Source organism: Hippocampus bargibanti, linkage group LG11 (genome assembly GCF_051943395.1).
Source record: "Hippocampus bargibanti isolate YZ-2025 linkage group LG11, ASM5194339v1, whole genome shotgun sequence".
In the NCBI taxonomy this organism is placed as follows: Eukaryota; Metazoa; Chordata; class Actinopteri; order Syngnathiformes; family Syngnathidae; genus Hippocampus; species Hippocampus bargibanti.
In genome coordinates, this window is record NC_142744.1 from 10143640 (window position 1) to 10156979 (window position 13340).

At 40.4% G+C, this 13340-nt stretch overlaps 4 protein-coding genes across 4 annotated transcripts in view; 1 reads left to right on the forward strand and 3 right to left on the reverse strand.

Moving 5' to 3' along the window:
- Positions 1 to 910, reverse strand: part of hs2st1a (heparan sulfate 2-O-sulfotransferase 1a) — a 32500-nt gene extending 31590 nt beyond the window's left edge. The window contains exon 1 of the mRNA XM_089008128.1: positions 506 to 910. Coding sequence (XP_088864254.1) covers positions 506 to 629 — 124 coding nt within the window. The 5' untranslated portion in view covers positions 630 to 910. The remainder of the gene's footprint in view (positions 1 to 505) is intronic.
- An 893-nt stretch (positions 911 to 1803) lies between these two features.
- selenof (selenoprotein F) lies at positions 1804 to 7565 on the forward strand. The gene is made up of 5 exons (XM_089008632.1): positions 1804 to 1883; positions 2506 to 2673; positions 5345 to 5408; positions 6546 to 6595; positions 6853 to 7565. The coding sequence occupies exons 1-5, from the start codon at positions 1836 to 1838 to the stop codon at positions 6982 to 6984; spliced, it is 462 nt and encodes a 153-aa protein (XP_088864758.1). The 5' UTR covers positions 1804 to 1835; the 3' UTR covers positions 6985 to 7565.
- On the reverse strand, positions 7116 to 9848 carry LOC148891482 (transcription factor Sox-14-like). The gene has a single exon (XM_089008631.1). The coding sequence runs from the start codon at positions 9585 to 9587 to the stop codon at positions 8919 to 8921; it is 669 nt and encodes a 222-aa protein (XP_088864757.1). The 5' UTR covers positions 9588 to 9848; the 3' UTR covers positions 7116 to 8918.
- A 1900-nt stretch (positions 9849 to 11748) lies between these two features.
- On the reverse strand, positions 11749 to 12700 carry LOC148891483 (transcription factor Sox-14-like). The gene has a single exon (XM_089008300.1). It carries the CDS (start codon positions 12437 to 12439, stop codon positions 11771 to 11773), a length of 669 nt encoding a protein of 222 aa, XP_088864426.1. The 5' UTR covers positions 12440 to 12700; the 3' UTR covers positions 11749 to 11770.
- Between the last annotated feature and the right edge of the window lie 640 nt (positions 12701 to 13340).

Sequence of the window (13340 nt, forward strand, 5' to 3'; positions counted from 1 at the left end):
CATGGTTGCAAAAGCGTACCTCAGATATCTGGATGTGGTTGTGCTTGGAATTAGCCAATATCATTCACACTCAAATGAAACAGAAATCAGCATATTTGTGCAACTTTTTAAAGAGCATTTGAATAACATGAAATAACTTAAGCTGTTATAGTAGGCTTTTGCTGACATTTCTGGAGTCAAATTTTACAGACGAAGCTGTTGCCCATCAGATTCAGAGCGGTGCCCCTATATTTTTTTTAACCACGGTAGTTATAAATCATATTAATGCTGGATAATAAAAAAGTGATGTATCAATCTAGCGATCGTAAAAAAAGAATTAAGAGTAGCAAGTACGGCGGTAAGAGAGCGTGTTTTCTGGCGCTGTTGTGCAAATTACACGTTCTTACAACCTCGTAGGCGCATCTTGGTGGTTCAGCACCTCGCTTGTTTTATTTTATTTATTTATTTGTTTGTTTATTTATTTATTTATTTGTTTGTTTGTTTGTTTGGGGATTCAGGTACTCACCTAGTTTCCCCCGGGACTCCTCCAGTTTCTGAATCTGGTTCTCCAGGAAGAACATGGCAACGGCGAACGCCAGCAAAGCCAGCATCTGCAACTTGGGCGGCATCATGACTCTGAGCAGCCCCATCAAATCATCTGGAGAAGGAGTCGGTCAGTCCATGCCCAGTGAGGGAAAACAAAAGGGGGTGAGTAAAAGGAGACGCTGAAAACACGCACAGACAACTGGCGAGCACAAAGCGCCAGCGTGCGTGGATATTTAAATCCACATTCTACGCAAAATGTTCATTCCTTGTTTTTCCATTATTTGCATGGCTAAATTTGAGGCTGGTGAACGGTTTTCACGCAACGTCCGTACGTCGTCTGTGCATGAGCTCCCCGATGTCCTGTCTATGTACTTGCACAGCTCTACGGTTCACATTGTCAGTAGCACACAGACCATTGGACATAACAAGAAGCCCCTATAGACGTCAAATAAGCTCGGTAGAACTGCTTAGCACGGAGACGTACATCAACAGTGCCGACATGTTGGATGTGGCTAGGACATGCGATGAACCGGTGAAATGGCCTCATCCAGTTCCCTCGTTTATATGTGAAAAAAGTTTAAAATTCAAATAAATAAGTTTCATTGTGATTACATGAAAGTTTGGGTTGGTCTCTGGTCACTGTAGGCAGATTTGATGTGTAGTATCATTTCATTCTTTATCAAGTCATTGTCACATAGTGAACACTCGTGAAAATGTTTTTAAAAATGCATACAAACACCATATTACATTTTTCTTATGTTTTTTTCCCCCCGAAATAGTTTAATGTATGCGTAAATGAGAAGCACTGGTCCTTTTAACAGTTTGCTGCTCGAACTGGGATATCCATGATGGCAGGTGAGTTGACGCATTAGAGCAACTTGAGGCGGTATCGAGGTGTATCAGATTTCTATGGTGAAGTTGTCTTTCTATTCGTTAGCTACAGTTGTCTGTACATACCGGATTGGACAGATGTAACCAACAATTGCATATGCAGACCCATAGGAGCGCTGTTTTTTTCCGAGCCACTTAAACTAAGCGGGTAAATAATAAACGAAGAAAAAGTATAGCTGTCCTGTGCGCCGATTCTACGACTATTTTCAACATAAAATAAAAAAAATCTATACATCACAAAAAAATAATTTAAAATAAGCACACTATTCAATATTCGTATTATTTTCCTATTGTTTTTTTGCCAAACTAGATTCGTGTAATTAAATTCATAAATTATTTTTATCAGGCATAGCGTGAAATACCCTTTTTTATATGAACTGAACGTCCCGTCATTGTAGTTTTTTCATCCACTCAACAAAATGTCGGGAGAAATGTATCTCCTGTGGCTGCTTTCGTTTTTAAAAACGGTGAGTTTAACGCTTTAACATAAAAGATAACATGATATGTTGTTCTTAAATTGGTAAATGCGTCCAGTGTTGGTAGATTGCCCAGTTTACTGTTGCATTTATCCTTTTATGTCGCATGCCGTGGTTTCCCAGGCGCCAATATGACGTGGCTTATAGACTAAATCTCGAAAACTCTTGTTGCTAATGAGTTGAATCTGTGCAACCGTTGTGATTTGGTACGAAAAAGCTGCGCACTTCTTTAAGATCGGGTTATTTAACTGAGAAACGTCAAACTTAGGTCTTCGACACAATTAAAGTGATGAAACAACGAGGAAGCGAGCACAAATTAGTGTAAAGGTCTTTAATTTCATCTTAAATACAAAAACTATATAGAAGCGACACCGGCACGATGACAGAGTAAATGATATAACTATATAGTTTTTAATAAAATGTTAACCTTAATATTTAAATCAAAATTTCAATTGAAAACAATTGCATTTCCATTAATCACTTTAAAAACACCACAAAACCACTTTTTGGGAAGAATTGCAATAAATCCTTTTTTTAATAACGTGGTATTACGGTGCATAATGATGTATTCCTTGAAATATATTCCATTGCATCTTGTGCTTCCTCCATATAGCTATCAGCGTATGGCTCAGAGTTGACTTCTGAGGCTTGCAGGGATGTGGGCTTCTCCAGCAACCTGCTGTGCAGTTCCTGTGACCTGCTTGGGGAGTTTGGCCTCACCAAACTGCAGCCAGACTGCAGGCACTGCTGCCAGCAGGAAGCCCAGTTGGAATCGCGGAAGGTAACCATACTGCAGTTCCTCTAACTAACAAGGAAACATGAAATGGCAGCTCAGGGCAATTTGAATTTGGCATCTTTGACTGACATCTTTAAAATTTAGTAGCTGGACTACAAAGAAACCACACAATTTTACTGCATATGTATATAAAACGAAACCCATACATATTTTCCTGTGTGTTTTGGGTTCACATTTGTGGTTACTAATTACAGGTTTGTTTCAAATGGTGAGGTAGTAGATGCATTGTATGGCTTTTCAATAGTAGCTAATTTTAGCCTGGGTCGTTAGTGGAATTTGGTGAGAGTCTTTGCCAAATATACACATATAATTTTGGTCCATATAAAAAAAAGCTCGGCATTTACTTTTAAGGGTAATTTCAAATGAGTTTGAAAGTGTTTTGAAGTCATAGTTTGGCCAGAATATATAAATGGTTTCAAATAATTAATATTGTCAATTGTTTTTGAGCAGGGTTAATTTAGCTTTTTTTTAAAAAAAACACTATTCACACCAAGGGTTGGTCCGTATGAGCAGTTACATTTTAATTAAATGGGCAACATATATGGACTATATATTTTCATGTTATATTCTTTTTGATTATTTCTTTGGAAGTGCTGGATTTAAAAAAAATGTTTCAAGGCTGATTAGGTATCGGGAGAAATGAATCAAATTCCAGAAGGGTTGGAGAAAAAAAAATCTCAACTTGTTTTGAATAATTGATTTTTTTTCCTCAAGCCAAAGATATCCTGAGATTAAATTTGAAGGCCTCTATAGCCCAGACTGAAGACTTCGCTGCTGTGTTATTTAAAGTTGGTCTAATTCCTGTAAGCACACCTTGCAGACGAAGGGCAAAACATATGGTTCCTATTCAGACAATGAACGACTTGCGCACACTCTTCACGAGACCCAAGGACAAGATTGAACATCACCAGGCTGCCTTGGATGTATGTTTTTGTCCCCGGCTGCAAGGCTGGAGGTGTAGCTTTTTTAATGGGTGTATGGAGGTTATACTTGGCTGGTTTTAATGAGGAACTTGGACTCTTAATGTGTTTAACTCTTTAAAGCGCCAAGGCACAGGCTATGTAACGAACGAGACGTCTTTTGTCATGGGAACGAGTCTTGAATGCCGAAATGGCGCGTTCTCAAATGTCATCTTTCTCTCTGTGTCGCTTCTATGGATGCTGGCATGAAAGACGTGAACGTTTGGATTTGAATAATTTCACAGGAATATAGTTTGAGCCCAAAATGCATTGGAGCGAAAATTCCATTTGCCGGGTATAAAGTGACATTTAGCCAGCCAAGGTGTACCAATGAAATTTGTAAAATATTTTTAATTGTTGTATTTTCTCATAATACTTAACTATGTGCATAAGTTCATAATGTCCTTATGACTAAAAACTATGGCACAGTTTCCCATACATTGTTCTTTTCCTTTTGGCTTTTGCCTTCAATGGGGTCGCAGTTTCCCATATCTAAATGCAATATGAGGTTTTGCATCAAAAATTATGTTTCTGGTTGTAAAACAACGATCCATTTTGGGATCATTTTTGAACAGAAAACATCAAATTTGTCCCCCTGCAAAAAGACAGCCGTGAGTCTCCCAATTTCCTCCAACTTTCCTTAACATTGCCGCCGTAGCTTTTTCGTGACAAAGCGACCATCTGTTGACTCAGTTGCATGTTCTGCCACACAATTAAAGGACAACCAACAGCAATTTTTTTATTTCCTAACTGACATCAGAAAAACGTTTTATAGCATCTAAAATACCCAAAACACGCAGGCTGATATTTTTAGTCAAATGCAAAACACCAATAAAAAAGAGTAAAAGTGTCCCAAAACTACTTCAAAATGACCCCGGAAATGGTGAGTTTCTGAAGGTCCCACCCCCTTGTTCGTGATGTCACGCCAGGACGTCTTGCCTTTCTCTAGAATCAAAACAATGGCTTCAGATTCGGAGAAGATGCTTTCTTGTTACTCATCTAGTCATGAATAAGATTCAAATACGTAGTTCTGAAGAGGAAAGCATAAATGTTTGCAATCGATTAAAGAAGTCCTCCCATATCAATTCGAGCCGTCAGGACTCCAATGTAGCATCCCAGAAAATGCACAAGATGGCGCACAAGCTCCGTTGGAAATGGGCTGATTTGTCTGTTGGTAGTTTGTGTCAACTAGTATCAAATAAATGAAATGTATTATTATTATTATCAAATAGTAGTCTTGGTGCAACACACGATTCACCATTGCGTTATTTATGTGTTTTCCTTCTAATTTCGCCATCAACACGAAGTTTTCAGACCAAACAAAGTACCCAAAATGCATTGTGTGTCGCTTTCTCGGTCAGGGGCGTTCCAGACGTGACGTCACATCAGGCATTGTCATCAACTCGAAAACAAGACTTCCTGAATATTCAGCGCGAGTCTTAAAACGTAAAATATAGCAATATGCGGTGGAATCTTTGTAAAATACGCTCAGTAGAAGTCATTTTCAGTGATTTTACAAATCGTGGACACAACTTGTCCGGAGGCATCGGTTGTCCTTTAAATGACTCCAAGCAGTCGCCAGGAGATGCCCGCAAGCTAGCCATCCTGCCACCAGCAGTGCCACCTTTTATCTCCGTGTGTGGGCATTGCAGTTCTTCTCATAAACCACCAACTCGTTGTATTTTCTTGACCGATAGCTCTACGCTGGGGCCATCCTGGAGGTGTGTGGATGAAAATTGGGGAGGTTCCCCCAAGTCCAAGGTGAGTTCTCCTGCAAAATCTTTTCAGTCGTAATATGCGGAGATTTGATGAAGAGCAGAGCAGGGTGACTGAGCTAAGATGCAGTATTAACAATTTGTTGATAAGTAAAAAGAATGTATCCTTCTGAGTATTATTGTGGGTTCCCTTGCATTTATGTATTTTTCACGATGACTCCTTATATTCAGATGTACATTTATTTGATGTTTTTAACTCATTCGCTGCCATTCCTGAATTTATTCGGGAATTGAAAAGCGTGACGTGGACCGCCATTCACAAATTTTTGTTTTTCTTACGAGGGTTGGCGATATAGTGCTGGTCAGACCTCTGGCAATGTTTTTTCCCTTCCACATTTTGTCCATGTTGGCGCTTTGTTCCAACTTCAGCTGTTGTTAAAGCGCTATACTGTATATACCAATATGTATGCCATGTATTGTATTTTGGACATTTTCTGTTGAACGAAGAGAGTCTAGGGTTTCTAACTGTATTGAATGTTTATGTAGTCCTAAAACTTAATATTATGTGAGTCCTGCAATTTGAGTTAATATTCTGTGAGTCCTGCAATTTGAGTTAAAATGACAAAAACCCTAGCACTGGAGTGGACACATTTTTGCACATCGTCTGGCAGTGAATACGTTAATAACCGTGAGGTCAACATTATTTGCGTTAGCCCAGTGCGTCAAGCTAGCAAAATGTATCTAATTCCACAGGGGTTGAGTATCACTGTGCTAAAGAAGCAAAGATTGTGTCGTCCAAATCCCTGATATCGTATTTTTTTATCAGTAGGTTTTCTTTAAGACCTCCGGCTTGCTTTTCAAGCACCCAACTTGGAATGTTTGGGTATTTGCTGTGGAACAAGACCACCCACTGTCTACTCAATAACATCGTGTTTCATTCCCTGATTTTCAACTGCATCTGATCTCGTGCCGGAACAGCCCCGTGTCACCTTACGGGCCATTTGGCCACCATTTGTTGACTTCAGCTGTAGCCCTCCTGTGTGCTCACCTGTCTCTTCGAAATGCAACCTTCTCGGGGGGGCTTTGCGGCTGTCAACAATTAAATTCCTAGGTGGTAAAATAGAATGACAAATGGATACATGTACAACCCGACCCTGATTAATCTTTTTTTTTTAATCTGCAGCTTTTGTCAAGGGTGACAAGCTCAAAATGTTCAAGGGTCTTCAGATCAAGGTGAGTGTTGATGACAAACTCACTTTTCACACTAAAAGAGTCACACCCCATGCTAAGAACTGCTGAAAATTAAGAAACAATATCACTTGACACACCTTAAAATATGATCGAAATACACCACTTTTTACCATGATATGTAAATTAGTGAGGAACACTGAAATCCTTTGGTTGAAACCAAGTTCCCGAGACTGTTTTATTTATTTCTAGTTTTTGGGTTGCTGACACTTTTTTTTCTTCTTCACCTCCTACACTCTCAGTACGTGCGAGGCTCCGATCCTGTACTCAAGCTTTTGGACGACAACGGGAACATCACCGAGGAACTCAGCATCCTCAAGTGGAACACAGACAGCGTGGAAGAGTTTTTGAGTGAAAAATTAGAGCGGATATAAACTTTTTTTTTTACAGTTAAAGGGATAGTTTAAAAACACACACAAACCTTGATGGTTTCCATCACTCATTGTTTTGAGAATTATACCACCCCAGCCCCTCACTGAAAACAGTTGAATACAAAAAAAGTAAGTTGTGTCATGAATTACTTTTTTGTGTTAAAATGTTTTTTTTGTGTGATGTGGTTTGAATTTAGCGCTCTTACATTGCTCCTAAATTCTGTTTAGTCACATGTCCTTGAACAAAACCCGAAGTATCACCGTGGTTTCTTTTTTTTTTTTTTTTTTTGTGTTTCTAATTTTCTTGTACACATTTTTTATAATGCTTGAATCTCTGGAAGGTAGACAAGAGTTGTCAAAAGAAGAAATGATTTCTAATTTCTTTCTAAAGCAGAAGAGTGTAGTTAACGGGGCACATTTATGAAGAGCTCATCGTAAACCATTTTTTGGGAAGTGCGCTCTGATGGCTTTTGTGTTCCTTCAGCTTCATCAAAGTTTCAGCGGAAAATGGAATTGTTATGGATGGTCGTCTATTGAAGCGTGATTCAAGATTTGAATAAGCAACAATAAAACACAAGTCCTTAGGTTTGTGTGTCTTTTGCTCTCGTGTCGTTGAGAACAGTCAAAAGTGTAAAATTACCACTAATGGTTGGCGGGCTCCCTCTGGTGGTACAAAAAAGATAATTGTAATTTCACTTGTGGACCTTTGTACATCTTCGATATGTATAGATCAGCATTTTAATGACGTGTCATTAAAATGCGCCGTTGCGTCAGGTCGGAAACGTTGACCCCTACTTCAGACTTAATAATAATACAGTAATACATTTCATTTATAAGCGCCTTTCAAAACTCTCAAGGTCTTTACAGTCACATGATGACTTTTTCTTTTCTTTTTTACGTGCCAGCTTTACTACTTTCCGCACACGACATCCTTGAAACACTTTCATATTCTGTATAAGGATTATCCTTAATGAATGAACAACTTGACTTTGTTATTCATATAATGCAAAGGACCAAACCGAGACACAAAACAACAACAAAGTCATGGGGAAAAAACAAAACCCCTTTCGGTATAAAGCACACCTGTGTTTAATATACAATATTGCATATTTGGCAGTGAGAGGAAGTAAGGTACAAACACTTTGTTAGAGTACTTACAGTCAATACTTTTTTATACATCTGTACGTCGCTTTAATATTATTTTTTTGGTCTAGGGCTAGACGTTTTAACTTTGATTTTTCTAGCACGTTTATGTTTTTCTTGTTTTAGTTCAGGAGTGGATTTCGGGAATTGTGATATTAGCGCAATCTTTTACGAATATGATGTCAATAAGAAATAGAAATTTATAGTAGATAGTCTTGCGCACTCAAAACGTATTGTGTGATAGCGACAAACAAATTGAGGGGTTTGCTTTCTTCAGTTTTTCCACAATTGTATGTTATCAATTGGTTTCATACAATGAAATTCTCTGGATCCCGATATATTTTTAGAAGATATTACATCTATATGATTTGAAAAGAACAATGATTTTATTATTTTCAACCACTACCCGAATTAAAATGTAGTAAATCCAACACATTTTCACGTACTTTTTTCCCGCTGGCCAGAACTGTCAACGAATGGTCAATTTGAATACTGTATTCTAATTTATGCAATGTTTTGGGATTTTCACAGTTTGTTGTTAAATTCGAGAAATTATCGATACGTGTATACAATTATCGATACGTCGATCGCTATTTTTCGGAAACACCATTTGTAATTCATAGCAAGGAACGAATGTTTCACGTTGCACGACTGTATCAATTTAAACTTAGGCTGTGGCGACCCCCGACGGGACGTTTTGAACGTCACATCAACAGCAAATATTGCCCACGCAATCAAAAAATGCATTTCCGAACCACCCCGTGTGTCCAATTCGTGTAGCCCCCGCAGTCCATTTACGCACTGGCTCCAGGTGCTGCGTACGCGTCCAGTCCGCTCTTGCTCATTCCTCCCGGGAGTAAAATATAAGCCACTTGGGGCTGCACACCGGCCGCCGACCAAGCTCCACAGTTACACGGCAACGCATAAGGGCTCCCGTGCGACGCGTGGGTGTGTTGTCCTAGGCATGCGAAGCCCCCGACCACTGCCCCTGAGTGGTACCCGAAGGTGAGCGAGTTATACCCGCGTAAAGGGGTCTGGAACTCGGCCATCCGATGGAGATGTCTCACGGGGAACGGCGCCATCAGAGTCGCGGGGTTATCCCCTTGGACGAGAAGGGGCGATTCCACGGAGAATCCATTCAAGGGGTCCATTTGTGGGAAAACGAGACGCTGCGTCCGAGGAGGGGTTTTGGGTTTGCGACGGGGTCTGTACTTGTAGTCCGGGTGTTCTTGCATATGTTGAGCCCGAAGCCTTTTGGCCTCGTCAATGTAAGGACGCTTCTCGGAATCGCTGAGTTTTTTCCACTCGGCTCCCAGCCTCTTGCTTATTTCCGAGTTGTGCATCTTTGGGTTGTCCTGAGCCATCTTGCGCCTTTGCCCCCTGGACCACACCATGAACGCGTTCATCGGTCTCTTGATGTGGTCGAACGGTTTGGGCATTTCTATATTAGACCACACATTCATCTGAAACAATTCAGGTCAACTTTTCCAGGCCGCCCTGACCCTCCTAAAAGGAGAAAAAAAACTTCATGGGTTTCTTTTAGGGCGTAATAAATCCACATCAAACGTTTTCTGTGATCATCAATTGTTTGAATGACAAATGTCGAGCCTGGTTGCAAGTTGGAAGCTTATTATGAAAGAAAGAGAGAGACCAAGCATGTCAAGCTCTCATCTGTACTCCACTGTCACGGTGGGCCAAGCCAATGAGAAGATGAGAGAGCACAGTAATCCCCCCCCCCCCCCCCCCCCCCCCCCCCCCGCACACACATACAACACTGCCACAGCACAGCGTCATATCACACATTTATTTCAAGCAAAACAAAAACAATGGCTGACACTCGTATCTCAAGGCATGGCTGTAGTTTCATTTATTTGACTTTATAATTTTGGAAAGGGATTGTGTTTTTTTTCAAACGTTTCAGATAAAATGGCTTTTGAAAACTTTTGTTGAAATCTATTTGCCGGTAACTCATTCACTGCCAGACGTGCAAAAATGTATCCATTCCAAGGCCAGGGTTTTTGTCATTGTGACTCGAATTCCAAGGACCCACAGGATATTGAGTTTTAGGACTACATAAACATTAAATGCAGCGTAATAAATCCTTGACTATCTTCTTTCATCAGAAAAAAATAGTTAATTCCTAAGTGATACGGGTCTGGAGTTATCTGACCTTGAAATGGGACCGACTGTACAAAATACAATACAATACATACATATTGATTTATGTAGCACTTTAACAGCGCGAGCATGAAAAAGGGGAATGCAGCCCCCTTGTGGAAGGGAAAAACAATGCCAGAGGCCATGGCCAGCGCTTTATCAGCACCCAAGCATGAAAAAAAACAAAACCGAAACAAATTCGGGAATGGCGCTCAATGTCATATTTTTTTCAATTCCCGAATAAATTCGAGAATGGCAGTGAATGAGTTAAAGTCTTTTTTTGCAAGTTTCCCGTATTCTACTCGGCAACAACTCTGAGAATCTTCACCTCCTGCTCAATCAATAATTAATCACAGACATCATTTACTGGTCCCGGGAGTCCATATTGATTTCTGTGAACCATTTTCATAATTATGATACCTTATCTGATCAAATGTGAATTTTAGCCTCCTTATATGTTCTTGAAATGACATTGATGGAGAAATGTTTGACATTAGCAATAAAGTAAAACTGTCAGAAATTCCGTCAGAGTGGACTTTGCCGAACATGTTCTGAAAATTGTTTCAAATCACCATAGATTTTCTGACAACAAAGTCATGGGGAAAAAACAAAACCCCTTTCGGTATAAAGCACACCTGTGTTTAATATACAATATTGCATATTTGGCAGTGAGAGGAAGTAAGGTACAAACACTTTGTTAGAGTACTTACAGTCAATACTTTTTTATACATCTGTACGTCGCTTTAATATTATTTTTTTGGTCTAGGGCTAGACGTTTTAACTTTGATTTTTCTAGCACGTTTATGTTTTTCTTGTTTTAGTTCAGGAGTGGATTTCGGGAATTGTGATATTAGCGCAATCTTTTACGAATATGATGTCAATAAGAAATAGAAATTTATAGTAGATAGTCTTGCGCACTCAAAACGTATTGTGTGATAGCGACAAACAAATTGAGGGGTTTGCTTTCTTCAGTTTTTCCACAATTGTATGTTATCAATTGGTTTCATACAATGAAATTCTCTGGATCCCGATATATTTTTAGAAGATATTACATCTATATGATTTGAAAAGAACAATGATTTTATTATTTTCAACCACTACCCGAATTAAAATGTAGTAAATCCAACACATTTTCACGTACTTTTTTCCCGCTGGCCAGAACTGTCAACGAATGGTCAATTTGAATACTGTATTCTAATTTATGCAATGTTTTGGGATTTTCACAGTTTGCTGTTAAATTCGAGAAATTATCGATACATGTATACAATTATCGATACGTCAATCGCTATTTTTCGGACACACCATTTGTAATTCATAGCAAGGAACGAATGTTTCACGTTGCACGACTGTATCAATTTAAACTTAGGCTGTGGCGACCCCCGACGGGACGTTTTGAACGTCACATCAACAGCAAATATTTCCCACGCAATCAAAAAATGCATTTCCGAACCACCCCGTGTGTCCAATTCGTGTAGCCCCCGCAGTCCATTTACGCACTGGCTCCAGGTGCTGCGTACGCGTCCAGTCCGCTCTTGCTCATTCCTCCCGGGAGTAAAATATAAGCCACTTGGGGCTGCACACCGGCCGCCGACCAAGCTCCACAGTTACACGGCAACGCATAAGGGCTCCCGTGCGACGCGTGGGTGTGTTGTCCTAGGCATGCGAAGCCCCCGACCACTGCCCCTGAGTGGTACCCGAAGGTGAGCGAGTTATACCCGCGTAAAGGGGACTGGAACTCGGCCATCCGATGGAGATGTCTCACGGGGAACGGCGCCATCAGAGTCGCGGGGTTATCCCCTTGGACGAGAAGGGGCGATTCCACGGAGAATCCATTCAAGGGGTCCATTTGTGGGAAAACGAGACGCTGCGTCCGAGGAGGGGTTTTGGGTTTGCGACGGGGTCTGTACTTGTAGTCCGGGTGTTCTTGCATATGTTGAGCCCGAAGCCTTTTGGCCTCGTCAATGTAAGGACGCTTCTCGGAATCGCTGAGTTTTTTCCACTCGGCTCCCAGCCTCTTGCTTATTTCCGAGTTGTGCATCTTTGGGTTGTCCTGAGCCATCTTGCGCCTTTGCCCCCTGGACCACACCATGAACGCGTTCATCGGTCTCTTGATGTGGTCGAACGGTTTGGGCATTTCTATATTAGACCACACATTCATCTGAAACAATTCAGGTCAACTTTTCCAGGCCGCCCTGACCCTCCAAAAAGGAGAAAAAAAACTTCATGGGTTTCTTTTAGGGCGTAATAAATCCACATCAAACGTTTTCTGTGATCATCAATTGTTTGAATGACAAATGTCGAGCCTGGTTGCAAGTTGGAAGCTTATTATGAAAGAAAGAGAGAGACCAAGCATGTCAAGCTCTCATCTGTACTCCACTGTCACGGTGGGCCAAGCCAATGAGAAGATGAGAGAGCACAGTAATCCACCCCCCCCCCGCACACACATACAACACTGCCACAGCACAGCGTCATATCACACATTTATTTCAAGCAAAACAAAAACAATGGCTGACACTCGTATCTCAAGGCATGGCTGTAGTTTCATTTATTTGACTTTATAATTTTGGAAAGGGATTGTGTTTTTTTTCAAACGTTTCAGATAAAATGGCTTTTGAAAACTTTTGTTGAAATCTATTTGCCGGTAACTCATTCACTGCCAGACGTGCAAAAATGTATCCATTCCAAGGCCAGGGTTTTTGTCATTGTGACTCGAATTCCAAGGACCCACAGGATATTGAGTTTTAGGACTACATAAACATTAAATGCAGCGTAATAAATCCTTGACTATCTTCTTTCATCAGAAAAAAATAGTTAATTCCTAAGTGATACGGGTCTGGAGTTATCTGACCTTGAAATGGGACCGACTGTACAAAATACAATACAATACATACATATTGATTTATGTAGCACTTTAACAGCGCTAACATGAAAAAGGGGAATGCAGCCCCCTTGTGGAAGGGAAAAACAATGCCAGAGGCCATGGCCAGCGCTTTATCAGCACCCAAGCATGAAAAAAAACAAAACCGAAACAAATTCGGGAATGGCGCTCAATGTCATAT

Coding starts and splice junctions, on each gene's coding strand:
- LOC148891482 (XM_089008631.1), bottom strand. CDS start 9,587: ATGAATGTGTGGTCTAATATAGAAATGCCCAAACCGTTCGACCACATC.
- LOC148891483 (XM_089008300.1), bottom strand. CDS start 12,439: ATGAATGTGTGGTCTAATATAGAAATGCCCAAACCGTTCGACCACATC.